Below are 19,144 nucleotides of genomic sequence, written 5' to 3'. Positions count from 1 at the left end.
TCTATAGCAGAAACAAAAATAGTGTTTCCTAAACAATCATGCAAGATCAGCTTAGTTGTCATGCATCAATAATGCAGAAATTTTGCAGCAATCTTATGCTATTTCCACTTGAAGGCTGCAACAATAGGCTTCACTTTTTCCATGGCCTTGATGATCACCAAGAACAAAACTCTATACAAAACCAACATCCCCAACAATATGAAAAGATCAACCCACTTTGAGTGACACATTTCCACTTCCCATAAGTCTCTTAGCATGTCTTCACCACTAATGTTCTTCATATGCTCCCCAGCTTGATCATTATTATTTTTGTTGGTAAATGTTAGACCTTCAAACTCATTCTTGAACAATCCTTGGTATGCATACTTGTGAATTGAAATGTAGTATAAAGGGTATTTCCAAATTGGTTTAGGAAGATCACTTGGCAACTTATAGAATCCACCATTTAACATCATTACTCCCAGAATCCCACAGCCAGTGATTATTCCAGTCAAGAAATTTGGAACCATGCTGGCAACAATCATCATAAGGCTCTCAACTAACATCACAGAAACAAAAAGGACACAAGTGAAGTACACAAAGTGTTGACAACTATGGTGAAGATTAGTTAGGTAATAAACAATTGCTCCTGGTATCAGTGATATCAATAATATGTATGGAATGGATGATAATGTTTGTCCAATGATGTATGCAGTGACACCATAATGTCCATTAAGTCTCTCTTTTTCAAATACCTGAATGAAAAAAAGCAAGAGAAAATAGTCAAATACCCCATTAGTTAACTATATTTAGTGCCAAACATGAACATAAAAGGATTAGCATACCTTCATTTCCTCTACAAAGGAAGGAAATCCACCAATGGTTATGAAAGTGAGGAATGTGGCCACAAACATGAGCAATGAGCCTCTAGCCTAAAACCATTAACAAGATTGATGAGTTGGTTATTCTTTGGTATATTTTTTGTATCTAGATATATACATTAAGATTTGTGTTACCTGAGCTGATTCTTTGCTTGAACCAATGTTGTAGAAAATTGTACCAAGGCATATAGCCAAAGCGCCATAGATAAATAGGCGTAGCCAGTAGTAGCCTAAATCGCGATACATATTCAAGTATGATCTTCTTGTAAGAACAATGCATTGAGTAAAGAATGCAGCATTGCTTTTCTTCTCCATTGCACTAGAATCCTGCTCCCATTAAGTTTGTTTATCACTAGGTATCATATTTATACCAATCAATAAGAATGTAAGTAAATGCACTTACACCAGTTCTTATGGCAACTATTTCTGTTTGAATTTGTTGACTAGTTTCAGATGATTGGTATGATTTTACAAGCATGTAAATAGCTTCTTCTGTGGTAAGTCCATCAGTTAATCCTTGCTCAGGGTTCTCCTAGGATTATAAAAGTACATCAGCAAAAGAAACAAATTAGTTCACAAGAGGTACAAAAAAATTGCACTAACCAGCTCAAAATCCTTATTAATGGTTTTCACAAAATGATCAGAAGGATTCTGGAGAGTTGGGCAGGGAAAACCATTCAATGCAAAAAACTGCATGCAACTAAGAACAAGTTAGCTTCAAACTACACATGATAATAATTGTACTGACACACATACTAGGCTTCTCCAAATTCGAACCTTATTCGCAGCAGAAGCAGGGCCAAAGTAGACTAATTTACCATTAGAAAGAAGACAAAGGTTGTGAAAGAGTTGGAAAACTTGAGTGTTAGGTTGATGAATAGAAGCAATAATAGTCCTTTGAATGCCATCAGTTTTATTCAATCTTGCTATTCTGTTCATAACATAAAAAGAAGCTGCACTATCAAGTCCACTAGTTGGTTCATCAAGGAATAGAAGGTTAGGACGTGTAATAATCTCAATGCAAATGCTAACTCTCCTTTTCTGGCCACCACTAATGCCTTTGGAACCACACCCTCCAATCCTTGTGTGAATGGCATCTTGCAAACCCATTTCCTTGATTGTGAATTCAGCTCTTTCTTTCTTTTCAAACTTGGACATTGAATCTGGTAATTGGAGTTGAGCTGAGTAGTACACTGCTTCTTCAACTGTTAGTGTGGTCAACATAGCATCTTCTTGTGTTAGATATGCCTGTATATATTAACATGTTAAAAAAGGCTTCAGTTGAGTGTGGAAATGGTTAGAGGGAAACAAAAAAATAGTATTGTAGAAAATAATTGTATCAGTCTCTTCTTACTGATGTTCCATAAGCAAGTGCTTGTTTGCGTCCATTGATTAAGATATCACCTGTCTGTTTTGCTTTTGAATTCAACCTACCTGCAATATAATTTGAACATGGCAATTAAGGCCTTAACTTGGAAGTTCTTCAGCTTTTGAAAAGGTTTGTTTTGTTCATATAATTATAATCTCTCTTTGTTGCAGCACATTTTGTGTTGGTTTAGAAACTAAAGAAACTCATATTTGCCTCTATTTCTATTTATCACAATTTGAGAAAGTCTAGAGGACCAGCACGTTTATTAAAATTTGGCCAGCACTTAACCAGCAAAAGAAAAGTGAGTAATCTCACACAATTAGATATAATCTCACACCATTAAAAATACTGATAATAACTAATTGATAGCTACAAATCACAAAATCTGTAGACCCCTAGCACTCCTCGGATAGGTACCTGCTAAGGCATCAAGAAGTGTGGTCTTGCCACAACCAGAAGGACCCATAACAGCAAGAAGCTCTCCTGGCTTGGCATACCCTGTTTGGCTTTCAAGGATTATTGCCTTCTTGCCATCCTTTCCACTTGGTTTTGACATTGTCACCCACAACTACTCCCATGTCAAATAAACACCCTCTCTCACCACAATTGGAACATCTTGTCTTGATGACCCATCTTCAACATAACCACCTCTTCCTCTTCTTGTTCCAAGAGGTGCACAAAGAGAGGAACTCATGCTATAATTGATTAATTATTTTGTGTGTAACTTGCCTTTGTGAGTTGCGTAGCTAGTAGTTTGAGACGCAAGCTTAGTAGTTAGTTACTAATATAATGATCCAAGTGTATAGAAAATGACCTTGCATTTTAAGTCTGCTATGATGTTATTTAAAGCTGTGTTTGTATATAAAGATAGTACACTGAGATATGGATACAAAGACACAAAATCGTATTTAACAGGTGAGATATAGACAAAAATATTGTATGATGAGACACTAAATTGACATATTTTATATATTTTCTGACAGAAAAGATACAAAAATACAAGATAGGTGTGATCACACGTGATAGTCATGTTGTGTGCTTCATGGGGAGACAAAAAACTTAAAAAAGGTGCATTATCTTTTTCCACTGAAGAAAAGTTGGGGAAGTTAAGTAAGCTATGTATGTAGTATGTAACAGTATATATGAAAGGAAAGTAGACAGAAAAGAACAAGAGAGTGCGCAAATTACAGCGCCATATGCGCATATATATCCAGATACACATATACATACATGGTATTTGGTATGAGTAATTGTCTTTTAAGTAGTAGCCGCCCCCACCCAATTATGAAGCTACGTACCCAATGCAACAAGCTAACTGATCTCTTGTTCTCTTTTTTATTAGGATAGGAATAGAATATAGCACTGTACAATAATAGCCAAGGTTCAAGGACCATGGAAGCTGACTTGCCCCCACAAAGTTAAGATTTTTATTTGAAAATTCTACATAACTGTTTTTCGGTCCTTGCTCAGATTTTACTGCTGTTGTCTATCTACATTGCCAACATGTTTTTGCTGTCAGAAAGTAATAGAAACGATTATTCACGGTTTGTTTTATTGCCCTACAAGTAAAGAAGTATAATTTCAGTTTTTTTTAGAGACTGTTCTTTCTCGTAGAGCTTTGGTGATTTTTGGACACGATAAATTGTAGTAACGAAAATAATTAACTCGTTGAAGAATACTGACTGAAACCCTCAATTGCTCGCAACGAATTAGTCTATAAAGGATGTACTTCAATGTCATCTGCCACTCTCGCAAATTCCGTCAAATTGCTTCTTAAAATCTAAAAAAAACTCCTTCTAGCTGGCCATCTCCCTAAGGACAATTCTTAATTTCACTCAATTCACCTTATTATTTTCTTTCTTTTAACTTATTCTTAATATGTCTATATACTGTTGGATGTATACCATCAGTATACTTTTTAAAAGATTCTTACTTTTCGCTATGCTTAGGGATGACAACACTACCCGACGGGTACTCACCCCACCCTTATCCACTCGGAATAGGTAATTATCCGTCCCGCACCAGAGCGGGTTCTTGAACGGGGCGGGGCGGAACCGAATTTAGGTAATATCCCGGTGTATATATATAATATTTGTAATATATGTAAAATAATTAGTAAAATGGTTAATAATATTGTATCATATTTAAAATTTTACTTTAAATTTGTAAATTTTGAAATTGATTTTTATTTATTGAGATTTAATAATTATAGAGACAAATAGGAGCAGGACATGTATCTGTAGGAATGGATTCGGGTTTAATTTTTTACTATCCGCAGATAGAAGTAGGACGAATTCTGTAAGCAAGGTTCTGGAAACTGGTTTAAACCGGCCGGTCGAATCAGAAACCGATGAAAATGCCTGTTTAGATCAATGCCAAAACCGCAAGATTAGAAAGCCGCTGTTGGACTACCCCCCATTTTCCCATTGTGCATTACGCGATTACTCTGCCCTCCCAACCCAGGAACCCTAGCAACCCACACAACGGCGCAACTATCTCCCTCCCTTCACTCTCGCGCTTGTCCTTCCTGTCAACGCCGGCGAGCTGTCTCCGTCACTTCCGTCCAGCCGCTGAACCACTCCGGTCTCCGTCGCAAGTTGGAGCTTTGAAGATTACAGTTGCGGTTGTTGCAGCTCTCCACCATCGTTTGTCGTTTCAGCTCTGGAAGCACCACCTGTTCCACCGTCGCGGTTCCTCCCTCCGTCGCGCACCTCTGTTCCACCATCGCCAGTGTCAGCTCGGTTCCACAAGTCCAGTTCCCCCTCTGTTTTGTGCTTCTAGCTTCTAGGTTTTATTTTTTAAAACAATAATTGGTTAATAATAATTGTTGAATAATCTATGAACTTGTTATAGGTTGAATAATTGTTAATTAATCTGTGAATTTTGCTGTTATTATTGGTTGAATAATTGTTAATTAATCTGTGAACTTTGCCTTGAGTTGCTATGATATTGTAATTAGATTGGATTATAATTATTGCTATGGGTTGAATTTTGCTGTGGGTTGCTGTGAACCTTGCTGTGGGTTATTAATTAAATTAGAGAAGGTTTTCTTCAAGGAAATGTGGCTTAATCTTGAAATGTAGCATTCACATCAGTGGACAGTTGAGTTTAGCCTCTCAACTTTAGCTGTAACGGCATATTTTCTTGTTTTTGCCATGACTTCTAAGCTGTTTCTAATGTTTTCAATATTTTTCCTTTTTCTCTTTCTTTTTCGTTCCATCGGAAAACATGTCTTCATATTTTGAATGTATGTTATATTACAACAGATTCATATGTTAGAAATAGAAATAATCATTAATATGGGAAGAAAAAAAATGTGGTGTAAGAAGGGTCAACTTTGAGCAGGAAAAGGAATTTTCCTTTTAAAATGCAGATTATTATGAGCAAGATCTTGCATTGTTAATTCAATTAATTGGATTATATATCAAGATAATCTAATGGTATAGATTTTATTATGGCTTTAGACCATCCTTGTTACTAAATCTACAATATTAAATATCCAGTTAGCGAGCAAATAGGTATTATATATTTTTAGTTAATTTGTGAACTTTGCTGTGTGTTGAATGTTGTTGTTATTATTGGTCTCTCAAGATTGTTGGTAATTTTGGTGTGAACTTTAGATGTTGGCATTTTATGTTTGGTTGGTTATTTTTGTTATTTGACTTTTGAGTTTGTATTTGAATGAGATCATAACATTGTAGTTTATGTAGTATTTTTAATTTGGATGATATTTTAAAGTTTATATTAGATTATAATTATGTTTTAGTGTGTTTATTTGTATTTTATTTATTATTTTATTATAAACGGTTTTTTCACTTGAATTACGGTTGAATTGGTTAAACCAATAAACTAGTCAATCAGTAGCTAGAACGGTTTGACGACTGGTTCGGTTTTTAGAACCTTGATTTTGGATGTATATTGACAGTAAGATTGAAAATAACTGTATATAGTGTGAATATATTTAAATACTAATCTTAATTTTAAAATTTTAAAATTTAAAATTAAATAATTAATTAATAATCTAATTTTTAATTTTAATTTTATCTTTTTTTTAATTCATTGTACACCTTATACACAATTAATATTAGTTCTTAATATTTTCTCTTAATTTTTTATTACCCATAAATAAAAGTGGAACGAGTTTTATATAGATTATTGTAGAATAAAGCAAGAACAGAAGAATTAAAAAGAGCAAAAATTCACCTCTTTCTCACCCCTAACTATGCTATCCTGTTTTAGACATTTTTATAATTTATTTTTCACTAATCAATGAAATATAACCTTTCTACTTTGGGAGGAAAAAAAAAAGGCGTTTATTTGATTGATTAATTTTTTGCCTTAACGGCTTTTTCGTAAAATGACAATATTGTGTACAATATTTTCCATCGTTCGACGTCGTGCTAGTTTAGAAAACAAACATCCTTACTGAATTCAATGCATGGCGCTAGTTCTCATAATTTTTCATGGAAAATTTACTATTCAACTGTTCAGAATTGATCTTTTCATTTATAAGACTTGAATCATAATTATAATGATTGATTATTGATTATAAAATCAAATATTTTGATGATCTTTAACTAATTCAATAATTGTTAATAATCATACAACATACATAAAAAAGGTGGATTAATAGGTATTTTTCACTAGTCTACAATTGCACATAGTTATTTATCATATTTAATTAGTTATAATTTAAATACAAATTAAAAAACAATTGTTATAATCTTTGGAGCAAATGTTAAATTAATATGCTCCAAAATATCCAGTAATATCTATTTTTTTTGGACAGAAAATTTAAGCCCAAATCTAGGAGGGCCTAAGGCCCAAAGTAATATTAAAAAGGCACAAAGAGGGTCAGCTGCTGGATCTAGTAAGTAGTAACACAAGACATCAGCAAACCCTTCACCGGAGCAGTCCTAAAGAAGATCGCCGTCAAGCATTGAGGGAGGAGCCTCCCATCGCCGCCACCTTTTTCCAGCTTGTGCCCATTAACTTCCTTCCAGGTATCATTCAAACTTTCTCTCTGGGTCATTAGGTATCATTCAAACTTAGAACCAAACACAAGTTTTTTGGGCCTGGAAGGGCATGGTTCAGGCCCATAAATGACATCCAAAAACCGACATTGAGAGTCGGTTATTTCGCAAAGGATTTTTATTTTTGTAGAATTTCATCTTTGATTCTGTTTCATTTCTTCTCACTTCTCAGAACTCCGTTTTCTCCCTAGGGATTACGCTAATATCAATTAAGAAGCATGAGAAACGCAACGAAAATGGCGTCTTTGGATCCAGAGATTGCAAAGACGCAGGAAGAGCGCAAGAAGAAGGAGCAGCAACTCGCATCCCTCATTTCTCTCACCTTCGACACTGACCTCTATGGCGGTTCCGACAAGGGCTCCTACCTCACCTCAATCCCTGCCAACGAAGATGGAGAGAATATCGATGCCATGGATAACGAGGTTGCTCGCAAGGTTGCCTCCTATACTGCCCCCAAATCTCTGCTCAAGGAGATGCCCGGTGGTGATGACAGCGACGCCGGATTGGGGTTCGGGAAGCTGCAGAAGATTACCGACAGGGAGGGTGAGTACAGCCAAAGGAGGCTCAAGCAGCTCATCGGAGCGCCACGATCCCTTCTCTGAAGAGGGAGCAGGCGCTGAAGAGGGAGAAGGAGGAGACCTTGAAGGCCATTGCGAAGAAGAAGAAGAAGGAAGAGGAGGAGGCTGCTAAGTGAGAGAGTGCTACTCATTAGCAAGTGCTTGTTTGCGTCCATTGATTAAGATATCACTTGTCTGTTTTGCTTTTGAATCCAACTATTTACTTATAGCTTAAAATTATTTCGTTGTTATCAGTTTTTCCCAATATTTGCTTTTGAATCCAACTATTTGCTTTTGAATCCAACTATTAGTATGACAGGTTTTGTTAACAATTCACATGCTCAAAGATGAGGTCATGCATTATTTGATTTGGTGTTTTTATTCTTTGTATTCTTACTTTTGCTTTTTTGAAGACAAATAAAGAAGCATATCGTTGGTGCACCAAGCTAATCATCCTTTTTGCATTTGTAATATTATAAAGAGGTCATCAGCAGAGGAGTATTCAATACTATGAATAGATGCTATGAAGGAGTCACACATTCCTGACTGCGTTGGATTATTAAGTTCTATGATTTAACTGTATCAATGCTTCCATAAATTATATAAATAGCATTCGCATCAATAGTGCTCGCTGATTAAAATGAATTTGGGTTGTAGCTTAATGCATTGCAATATATAAGGATGGATTTTGATGAGTTTGTGCAGCCACACTCAGTGTTCATCAACTTGAAGCACTTGACCAATGGGAGCAACATGCACAGTGTGCCTATGAACATTTTGAAAAGGACGGAAACAGCTCTATAATCATTGAAGAACTAGCTTTGGTATGCTTAATTTTACCATGGTCATAGCTTATGCATACGTATCTTAATACAAATAATATGAACATGCTGATGAACATTTTGATGATGCTGTAAAGCTTATTGATCTAGCCACACCCTTTATACCGTACAGGTTTGTTAATTATTAGTAAAAATGAAAGCATGATGTGTTGCTAGATTTTTGCTTATATTTATTTAGAAATGATTCAAACTCACTATGTCATGCCATATTGGTTGGCTTGACATTTTCCTGATCTGCATTTGACATTGCATCCATTTACATGTGCGCATTGAATTTTTGTTGCACAAGGTTTGGTATTAATGATGGGAAACTTTTGGGGTGCTCATACTACCAAAATTTGGTTGGGGTATGGATAGCAAATGTATCGGTAGGATTATCTTTCCCTGATCTGTTATTTCCAGTGCACTTTACTGGGGTTTTGAGTGCTAAATTCATGATTTTCATTTGAGAAGTTACATGTTTTATTTATTAATTGCTCTAGAAAATAATAAAGAAATAGATTTGAGTTTTGATATGATATAATTTTAAATTCTATGACATATAGAGAAGAAAGAATAAACCTTTGTATGTTATATCCATTTCATTTTGACAAATTAGATCCAACACTAAAAGGATAAAGTGTGATGGAATTCAAAGGTCCCAAGAACAAAGTTCATCCATTCCTATTCACCTGCTTATGTGACTTTGGTAAACTTTAAATTTTATATGTATTTAGCTTATAATAAACTAAGTGGTGTGTCCAGTGGCCCTTATCGTTTCATCCGTAGCTTTGGTCTATAGAAGTTTAGCATTGTGAGTTATCATATCTTACGTCTTATTGGCATATTTTTGGTAATTTTTGGATGGTTTATGGGCGGAATAACTAAAAAGGAGTAAAAGAAACTACAGAACACATATTACTAGCATTAGGAACAATATTTAAATGATTTATTGTGAATCAAATTGATCTCTTGGCTATTGGTACACTTTTGATATTGCAAATGGAACTTTCTCCGATTCAAGAATCAAGTCACATGTGCAGTTGTTCCACTTCTAATATTGATTTTTTCTTTGTGGTATAGCATTTGTTAGTCTTAGCCATTTCATGCTTTTAATCACTTTTGATGTCATTACTTAATCAAATCGGAAAGCCCTTGATTTCTCCTTAATGAACTATGACACTTATGATTGATGTGAAAAAAGTTTTATAATTGCATAATTTGCTATATCTATTGGAGATCTTACAAGACTGAAAAATATCTAACACTTTTGGTGGTACATGGGCAGAACATCTAAAGAGGAGTAAAAATTTTTGCATCATCATTTTAACATTTTTGTTCTATAATATATTTGTTACTAAAGTGATAATTTCTTACATGATTGTAGCCATAATTTTTCTTACATAATTTCTTAAATTCAAAGAAAATATATAGAGATAGTGATCAATAGTAAATTGCTTTATATTATGACAGTTTCTTTATAGATACTAGAAATAGATGATGTAATAGTGGTGCATACTAGAGGTTGCCATAGCAAGAGCTGTTTTACATAGTATATATATCTAGGGATAGTTGTTTATATAGGGTGCATAAATTTTTCAAACTGAACCCACTAGAACTTGATTTCATAAGAACACTTATATTCTCTAGCTAATTGAAATGGTACAAGGTAACACAATAGTTTCTTTTAATGTGGATTAGGAATTTGAATTTTAACAACTATATATAAGCTTACCAATACAATGATAAATAAACACTTCAGGTTTATTCCAATGCACCGGATGGGAATGAATCCTTGGCTTTGGACATGGGAAGCATGGGGAAGATACTGGATGGTTTATGGAAATGGTGGGTGCAATTCTTACAGATATCCTGAGTTGATTCCACTTTGCTATAAAGTGCCAACTCATGGGAAGCAAAAGGTGTTTTTTATTATTATTTTTATCTCCAATACTTTTTAACCTTTGATATTCTTACGTTATTCTTTTTATTTATTTATTTATTAAGTTTTTTGTTTTTGTTTTGTCTTTTCTAACTTCTCTCCAAAAAGATTAATATAAGCATTACTTTTTTGCTTGAGAATATACAAAACAATGAAGCAGTATCTTTTATGTTGCTCTTAACGTCCTTATTTATTAGTATGCTGTTAGCTTTCATAAGTATCTGGATTTTGTTGTTGCATTACGTTGTTTGTCTATATCAATGAAGAGTAACCGAGGAATAATTATGTTAATTATTTCTTTTTCTTCCACTATTGTTTTTCCTTTGGTTTGTCACACTGGCTTTTGTAAGTTTGATTTTTGCTGAAACTGAGAACAGTTGTATTGGTTTTCATTCCTAGGTGTATGATGATGTTGTTGCACTGTGTTGTTTGTTTCACAATGAATTATGAGTAATTAATGAATTATGGTTTTCTTTGAAACTGCAATACTTTCCAAAGACTGAGAAGTATATTCCTTTGTTTATTGTAGGTGATGATTTGGAAAGTTGACAGGAGGAACGGGCTGCGGTAGCAGATTCATGCCAGATTGACTGTGGCCACAGCAAGGGTCAAGGACTTAGAAGGTTTCATTAATTGTTGATATTTGTCTTTTTAACTGTTATGAATGTTTAAAGTATGTGTTGAGATAGTTATATTTAGAGCATGAGTGCTCAAATTCAATTTGGAACACTTATGTGGCATTAAATAAACATTTGTGTATGTCTTTTTAACATTAGTTGTATTTGTTGTTTGAAAAGATGTGAGATTTGGAACAAATGGTGATGGAATTGGAAAAAGGAAATAAAAACGGATCAGACATTGAGACATGGATTTCATGTTCAATTAATGATCCTTGAACTAAGGGTTAAGGATGTACTTGGATTTAAAGATATATCAAAGTTTAAAATTAAAATATTTCAGTCTGTCATTTTTTATCATGAACAAATATCTAATCTATAGTTGTTTGTAAGACCGGTTTCTTATTGCTTTTTTTTTCCCCCCAACATTTTTTACCATAAAATTAAAATATTTCTGTCTTTATCTTTGTTGCAAACTGCTACATCTTGATGTGAATGGATTTTTGAGAGTTTTGTGTTGAGATCATGTGTAAGTATGATACTGTGATCCTTCTCTATTATTGATCTTTGGCCAATGCTTGATTTAGATTTGTTTTTATATTGTGCTCTCTCTTTTTTTTTTATTTATTTGTTTTATTTTCACTCTCAAAGGAGTCCCAGATAAAAAGGTAAACTATCTTGTGTAAGTTTCTGCAATTGAAAAGTTTCACTGCTACAAATTTATGTGTTTTATTTTCACTCTCACCTTTTTATGTCAGTATATATATATATATACTTTGTGTTAGTCTCAATTGGTTCATTCCTTTTTCTAATATTTTTTTCATCTTCGTGAATTGTTTAAAAGGCTATGCATTCAGTGCTTATTATTTGGAAAAGTTCTTTTACTTTATTTGAATTTGATAGATATCAGGTAATTCTGTTCAGAAACAAAAATTTCTTACCTATTGAATGTCCTATATCAATACATTAATGTTGTTAAAGGACAATACATGGAAGAAATTGAACAATAGCAAGAAATGGGAACTATGCAGGACATGAAGTATATAAGAGGGCATCTATTGCAGCACCATCACATATAAAGGGGAAGAAAGTGGTGCAAAATGCTGAAATAGGATTGTTTTGCATTGATGACTGATCTCTCTTTTAATTAAGTATTTTGTTTGGAAATAAAGAGTTTAAAAAGATGGGAATCCCATAAAAAAAGAATGCAATTAGCAGCTTTGACCATTTCATTTCGTTTGTAAAATATTTGAAAAAACTTAATAAGATCTTAAATAAATTTCATCCCTCAATTGTGTATACTTGAATTCTCTATAAACGGTTGAACTAAGTAAATGAGTTCTAAGTATAGCTTGGAAAAACTCAAGGACAAATAGATAAAGAGTTAAAAGAATGCAAGTCCCAAATCAATTATTCTATGATGAAACACTTATTGTATGTTGAAACATACGTTGCTTAAAAAACTAGGCAAACAATTTTATATTAGGCATATAGTAATGTAACCGTCGTGGTGAAAACTTATGTGCAAACTGCAAGAGATTCAATAACATAGTTATTAAGGATTCTTATGTGATTAAAATAAAAATTATTATTTTATATTTTTTTGGCGCATAACAGTAATATAGTGTTATAAATTTTATTTAAATACACATAGATAATACTTATTTGCATATAAGTGAAATTCACTAATATGAAATAGTAGTGGACTTAAAAAAATTATTTGCGCTATCGAAAGTAGAAGACGAAATAGTATTATATAAGTATGAGTTTTTACGCATAAAATTTTTTAAAATAAAAATAATAACTATTAGCATCAATCAATATGTACTATTTTATTCTATATAAAGAGTTTTTAAATCAATATCTACTAATTAATTTTGACATTGGATTTACGCGTTGGTTTTACACTAGTAACACTGTACAATAATCGCCAAGGTTCAAGGATTAGGGAAGCTGAACTTGCCCTATAAAATTAAGATTTTTATTTGAAAATTTTTATATGACCGTCTTCCAGTTCTTATTTAGATTCATTGCTATTATTTATCTATATTGCCAATATGTTTTTATTGTCATTAAAAAGCAACAGAAATGATTATTTACTGTTTGTTCTACTGTTCTACAAGTAAAGAAGTGTAGTCTCAAAGTTCTTTTAGAGACTGTTTTTTCTCGTAGAATTTTGATGATTTTTGGATAAAGTAAATTGCAGCAACGAAAATAATTAACTCTTGAAAAATGCTGGCTGAAACTCTCAATTGTTTGCCATTATTTGCTGTTCGATGTCATTTACTACTTTTGCAAATTCTGTCAAGTTGTTTCGTAAAATTTAAAAAAAAATTTCTCTTAGCTCGCCATCTTCTCAAGGACAATTCTTAGTTTCATCAATTCACCCTATTATTTTCTTTCTTTTAACTTATTTTTAGTTTGTCTATACACCATTTGATGTATACCATCAATGTATTTTTTAAAAGATTTTCATTTTTCGTTATGCTATCTTGTTTTGGACATTCTTATATTTTATTTTTTTAATTAATGAAATATAACTTATTATTTAAAAAAAAAAACAAAAGACGTTTATTTGATTGATTAATTATTTAATTTTTTGCCTTAACGGCTTTTTCGTAAAATGACAACATTGTGTACAATATTTTCTATCGTTCCTACTGACGTCGTGCTAGTTTAGAAAACAAACATCCTTGCTGAATTCAATGCATGGCACTAGTTCTCATGGTTTTTCATGGAAAATTTACTATTCAACTGTTCAGAAGAGATCTTTTCATTTATAAGACTTGAATCATAATTATAATTATTGATTATAAAATCAAATATTTGATCATCTTTAACTAATTCAATAATTGTTAATAATACTACAACATTAAATATTTTTTAAATTATAACATAAATAAATAAAAAGGTGGATTAATAGGTATTTTTCACTAGTCTACAAATTTTTTCAATTGCACATAGTTATTTATCATATTTAGTTAGTTATAATTTAAATACAAATTAAAAACAATTGCTATAATCTTTGGTGCAAATGTTAAATGGCCAATTCTATGGTACTTTTAGTTTGGTACCTAATTTTTACCTAAATTATTTTTTATATTAATTTTAAAATATTTAAAATTTTTAACTTTTATATTTTTAACTTTAAAATTGATTATTTAACCTATTTTTGCAATTAAGTAATATATTTTAGGCACAATAACAAACACCATGTTAAATATGCTCCAAAATATCCAGTAATATCTATTTTTTTGGACAGAAAATTTAAGCCCAAAGCTATGAGGGCCCTCTGCTTGATCCAGTAAGTAGTAACACAAGACATCAAAATACCAAAAAAAAAAAATCACAAGACATCAGCAAACCCTTCACCAGAGTCCGGAGCAGTCCTGAAGAAGATCGCCGTCAAGAATTGAGGGAGGAGCCTCCCATCGCCGCCACCTTTTTCCAGCTTGCGCCCATTAATTTCCCTCCAGGTATCAAACTTTCTTTTTTTTTTTTGGTCAGAGTATCAAACTTTCTCTTTGGGTCATTAGCTATAATTCAGACTTAGAACCAAACATTGTGTTTTTGGGCCTGAAAAGTCATGGGTCAGGCCCATAAATGACATAAAAAAACCGTCACTGAGAGTCGGTTATTTCGCAAAGAATTTTTATTTTTGTAGAATTTCATCTTTGATTCTGTTTCATTTCTTCTCACTTCTCAGAACTTCGTTTTCGCTTTCTTCGTCACTTTCTCACACTTTCAAACCCTAATCTTCAGTCTCCCTAGGGTTTACGCTAATATCAATTAAGAAGCATCCGAAACGCAACGAAAATGGCGTCTTTGGATCAAGAGATTGCAAAGACGCAGGAAGAGCGCAAGAAGACGGAGCAGCAACTCGCATCCCTCACTTCTCTCACCTTCGACACTGACCTCTATGGCGGTTCCGACAAGGGCTCCTACCTCACCTCAATCCCTGCCAACGAAGATGAAGAGAATATCGATGCCATGGATAACGAGGTTGCCCGCAAGGTTGCTTCCTATACTGCCCCCAAATCTCTGCTCAAGGAGATGCCCGGTGGTGATGACAGCGACGCCGGATTGGGGTTCAGGAAGCCGCAGAAGATTATCGACAGGGAGGGTGAGTACCACCAAAGGAGGCTCAAGCAGTTCATCTCGCCGGAGCGCCACGATCCCTTCTCTGCTGGCGAGAAGACACCGGACCCCTCCGTCAGGACCTACGCCGATGTCATGAGGGAGCAGGCGCTGAAGAGGGAGAAGGAGGAGACCTTGAAGGCCATTGCTAAGAAGAAGAAGGAAGAGGAGGAGGCTGCTAAGGCGGCGCCTCCACAGGCTGCACCGGCGCAGCAACAGCAACAGCAACAGCAGAAGCGGAGGAACAGGTGGGACCAGTCACAAGATGAGGGTGGTGCTGCAAAGAAGTCGAAAACCTCGGATTGGGATATGCCGGACACAACTCCGGGGAGGTGGGATGCCACCCCTACCCCGGGGAGGGTGACTGACGCGACTCCAGGAAGGAGGAACAGATGGGATGAGACTCCTACGCCTGGGAGGTTGGTGGACTCAGATGCAACACCTGCTGGTGGTGTTACCCCTGGTGCTACGCCTGCTGGGATGACTTGGGATGCTACCCCTAAGCTCTCTGGCATGGCTACCCCAACCCCGAAGAGGCAGGGTTCTAGGTGGGATGAAACTCCTGCTACTATGGGCAGCGCAACCCCTTTGCCCGGTGCTACCCCTGCGGCTGCTTATACCCCTGGTGTGACCCCTGCTGGTGGGTTTGGACTGGCCACTCCAACCCCCGGGCAATTGCGTGGTTCTGTGACCCCGGAGCAGTATAATTTGTTGAGGTGGGAGAGGGATATTGAGGAGAGGAATAGGCCTTTGACTGATGAGGAGCTTGATGCCATGTTTCCTCAAGAAGGGTATAAGATTTTGGAGCCACCTGCTTCATATGTGCCTATTAGGACCCCTGCGAGGAAGCTTCTCGCCACGCCTACTCCGATGGGGACTCCTCTTTATCAGATCCCCGAGGAGAACCGTGGTCAGCAGTTTGACGTTCCTAAGGAGGCACCTGGTGGGCTGCCATTCATGAAACCCGAGGATTACCAGTATTTTGGTGCTTTGTTGAATGAAGAGAATGAAGAGGAGTTGTCACCTGATGAGCAGAAAGAGAGGAAGATCATGAAACTTCTGCTCAAGGTAAAGAATGGAACGCCCCCTCAAAGGAAAACAGCTCTAAGACAGCTCACTGATAAGGCTCGTGAGTTTGGTGCTGGGCCGTTGTTTAACAGGATTTTGCCTCTGCTCATGCAACCTACACTGGAGGACCAAGAGAGGCACTTGTTGGTTAAGGTAATTGATAGGGTTTTGTATAAATTGGATGAATTGGTTCGCCCTTATGTGCATAAGATTCTTGTTGTGATTGAACCTTTGTTGATTGATGTAGACTACTATGCCCGTGTGGAGGGGAGAGAAATCATCTCTAACCTTAGTAAGGCTGCTGGTTTGGCCACTATGATTGCAGCCATGCGACCTGATATTGATAACATCGATGAATATGTTAGGAACACTACTGCTAGGGCTTTTAGTGTTGTTGCTTCAGCTCTTGGTATTCCTGCGCTCTTGCCCTTTTTGAAGGCTGTCTGTCAAAGTAAGAAATCATGGCAGGCTCGGCACACGGGGATTAAGATTGTTCAACAGATTGCTATTTTAATTGGTTGTGCAGTTTTGCCACATTTGAGATCCCTTGTGGAAATTATTGAGCATGGTCTGAATGATGAGAATCAGAAAGTGAGAACCATCACTGCTTTGTCTCTTGCTGCTCTTGCAGAGGCTGCAGCTCCTTATGGTATTGAAAGTTTTGACTCTGTGTTGAAGCCACTATGGAAGGGTATCAGGCAACACCGTGGTAAGGTGTTGGCTGCATTTTTGAAGGCCATTGGTTTTATCATTCCATTGATGGAAGCTCTATATGCCAGTTACTATACTAAGGAAGTGATGCTTATTCTGATTCGTGAATTCCAGTCACCTGATGAGGAAATGAAGAAAATTGTTCTGAAAGTGGTGAAGCAATGTGTGAGCACCGAGGGTGTGGAGGCGGATTATATTAGAAATGATATCCTCCCTGAGTTTTTCAGGAATTTCTGGGTTAGGAGGATGGCTCTGGATAGAAGAAATTATAAGCAACTTGTTGAGACTACTGTAGAGATTGCTAATAAAGTTGGTGTTGCTGATATTGTTGGAAGGATAGTTGAGGATCTTAAAGATGAGAGTGAACCTTACAGGCGAATGGTTATGGAGACTATTGAGAAGGTGGTCACGAACTTGGGATCATCTGATATAGATGCAAGGTTAGAAGAGCTTCTCATTGATGGTATTCTATACGCATTCCAAGAGCAGACCAGTGATGATGCTAATGTGATGCTTAATGGGTTTGGTGCTGTTGTGAACTCCCTTGGGCAGAGAGTGAAACCTTATCTTCCTCAGATTTGTGGTACCATCAAATGGCGTTTAAACAACAAGAGTGCAAAGGTGAGACAGCAAGCAGCAGACCTTATTTCAAGGATTGCTGTTGTTATGAAGCAGTGCCATGAGGAACAACTGATGGGCCATCTTGGTGTTGTGTTGTATGAATATTTGGGAGAGGAATATCCCGAAGTTCTTGGGTCAATTTTGGGAGCTCTCAAGTCAATCGTCAATGTTATTGGTATGACGAAGATGACTCCACCTATCAAAGATTTGCTTCCCAGGTTGACACCAATTTTGAAGAATAGGCATGAGAAAGTGCAGGAAAATTGTATTGATCTTGTGGGGAGAATTGCTGACCGTGGTGCAGAGTTTGTGCCAGCTAGAGAATGGATGAGGATCTGTTTTGAGCTTCTTGAGATGCTGAAGGCACACAAGAAGGGAATTCGAAGGGCGACTGTGAACACTTTTGGTTATATTGCAAAAGCCATTGGTCCACAGGATGTCTTGGCAACTCTTCTGAATAACCTCAAGGTGCAGGAGAGGCAGAACCGTGTCTGCACTACTGTGGCAATTGCAATAGTTGCAGAGACGTGCTCGCCTTTCACAGTGTTACCTGCTTTGATGAATGAGTACCGTGTGCCAGAGCTCAATGTGCAAAATGGTGTCCTCAAGTCACTCTCTTTCCTCTTTGAATACATTGGTGAAATGGGAAAGGACTACATCTATGCTGTGACTCCATTGCTTGAGGATGCTCTCATGGACAGAGATTTGGTTCATAGGCAGACGGCGGCTTCTGCTGTGAAGCACATGGCGCTGGGAGTAGCTGGATTGGGTTGTGAGGATGCTCTAGTTCATTTGCTGAACTATGTCTGGCCAAACATTTTCGAAACCTCTCCTCACGTGATCAACGCTGTGATGGAAGCCATTGAAGGGATGAGGGTAGCCTTGGGTGCTGCCGTTATTCTCAACTACTGCCTCCAAGGGCTGTTCCACCCAGCAAGAAAGGTTAGGGAAGTGTATTGGAAGATCTATAACTCACTGTACATCGGAGCTCAGGATGCTCTTGTAGCTGCATACCCCATCTTGGAGGATGAGCAGAACAATGTGTACAGCAGACCAGAGTTGATGATGTTCGTGTAGATCATAGTTTAGGCACTAATTGATATCTGTTGTTTTAAGCACTTGTCAGTATTTTTGTTATGTCCATATTAACAATAATGTTTTATCATATCTGGACTTGCCTAGTGATGCCTACTTTTGAATGCTAAATATATATCCTTCTACGTCGTACTATTATTATGCATGAATGAATGAGGAATTCTTCTATCAGCGGTGTCTTGTTAATATGCGGTGGCTTCAAGAGTTCAATAAGTCGCTTGATGATTTTGATACATGAATAGCATTTAGGGGTTGATTACAATGGTATATGCGTGAATTTCCTGTGTTCCAGCATATGACTAGCCACTGTAAT

At 36.0% G+C, this 19,144-nt stretch overlaps 3 protein-coding genes and 1 long non-coding RNA gene across 4 annotated transcripts; 3 read left to right on the top strand and 1 right to left on the bottom strand.

Annotated features, from left to right (window-relative positions):
* Positions 1-98: 98 nt before the first annotated feature.
* On the bottom strand, positions 99-2,923 carry LOC107468418 (ABC transporter G family member 1-like). The gene is given in 8 exon segments (XM_021133707.2): positions 99-734; positions 825-911; positions 996-1,187; positions 1,264-1,392; positions 1,464-1,550; positions 1,638-2,108; positions 2,215-2,294; positions 2,647-2,923. Coding segments are annotated over 8 exon segments (1,959 nt in total).
* Positions 2,924-7,088: 4,165 nt separating this feature from the next.
* LOC127739580 (uncharacterized) lies at positions 7,089-8,269 on the top strand. The gene is made up of 2 exons (XM_021133552.2): positions 7,089-7,232; positions 7,454-8,269. The coding sequence occupies exon 2, from the start codon at positions 7,481-7,483 to the stop codon at positions 7,862-7,864; it is 384 nt and encodes a 127-aa protein (XP_020989211.1). The 5' UTR covers positions 7,089-7,232; positions 7,454-7,480; the 3' UTR covers positions 7,865-8,269.
* Positions 8,270-9,355: 1,086 nt separating this feature from the next.
* On the top strand, positions 9,356-11,378 carry LOC107468560 (uncharacterized). The gene is made up of 2 exons (XR_001587998.3): positions 9,356-10,562; positions 11,112-11,378. It is a non-coding gene; the product is annotated as an uncharacterized LOC107468560 (long non-coding RNA).
* Positions 11,379-14,874: 3,496 nt separating this feature from the next.
* Positions 14,875-19,002, top strand: LOC107468562 (uncharacterized). The gene has a single exon (XM_016087866.3). The coding sequence runs from the start codon at positions 15,016-15,018 to the stop codon at positions 18,811-18,813; it is 3,798 nt and encodes a 1,265-aa protein (XP_015943352.1). The 5' UTR covers positions 14,875-15,015; the 3' UTR covers positions 18,814-19,002.
* Positions 19,003-19,144: the final 142 nt, after the last annotated feature.

The sequence above is a fragment of the Arachis duranensis genome, chromosome 10 (assembly GCF_000817695.3).
Source record: "Arachis duranensis cultivar V14167 chromosome 10, aradu.V14167.gnm2.J7QH, whole genome shotgun sequence".
Taxonomy (NCBI): domain Eukaryota; kingdom Viridiplantae; phylum Streptophyta; class Magnoliopsida; order Fabales; family Fabaceae; genus Arachis; species Arachis duranensis.
This window is presented reverse-complemented; position numbering and strand designations above follow the sequence as displayed.

Bases quoted from the DNA above. Each gene is read 5' to 3' on its own strand.
- LOC127739580 (XM_021133552.2), top strand. From the start codon at position 7,481: ATGAGAAACGCAACGAAAATGGCGTCTTTGGATCCAGAGATTGCAAAG.
- LOC107468562 (XM_016087866.3), top strand. From the start codon at position 15,016: ATGGCGTCTTTGGATCAAGAGATTGCAAAGACGCAGGAAGAGCGCAAG.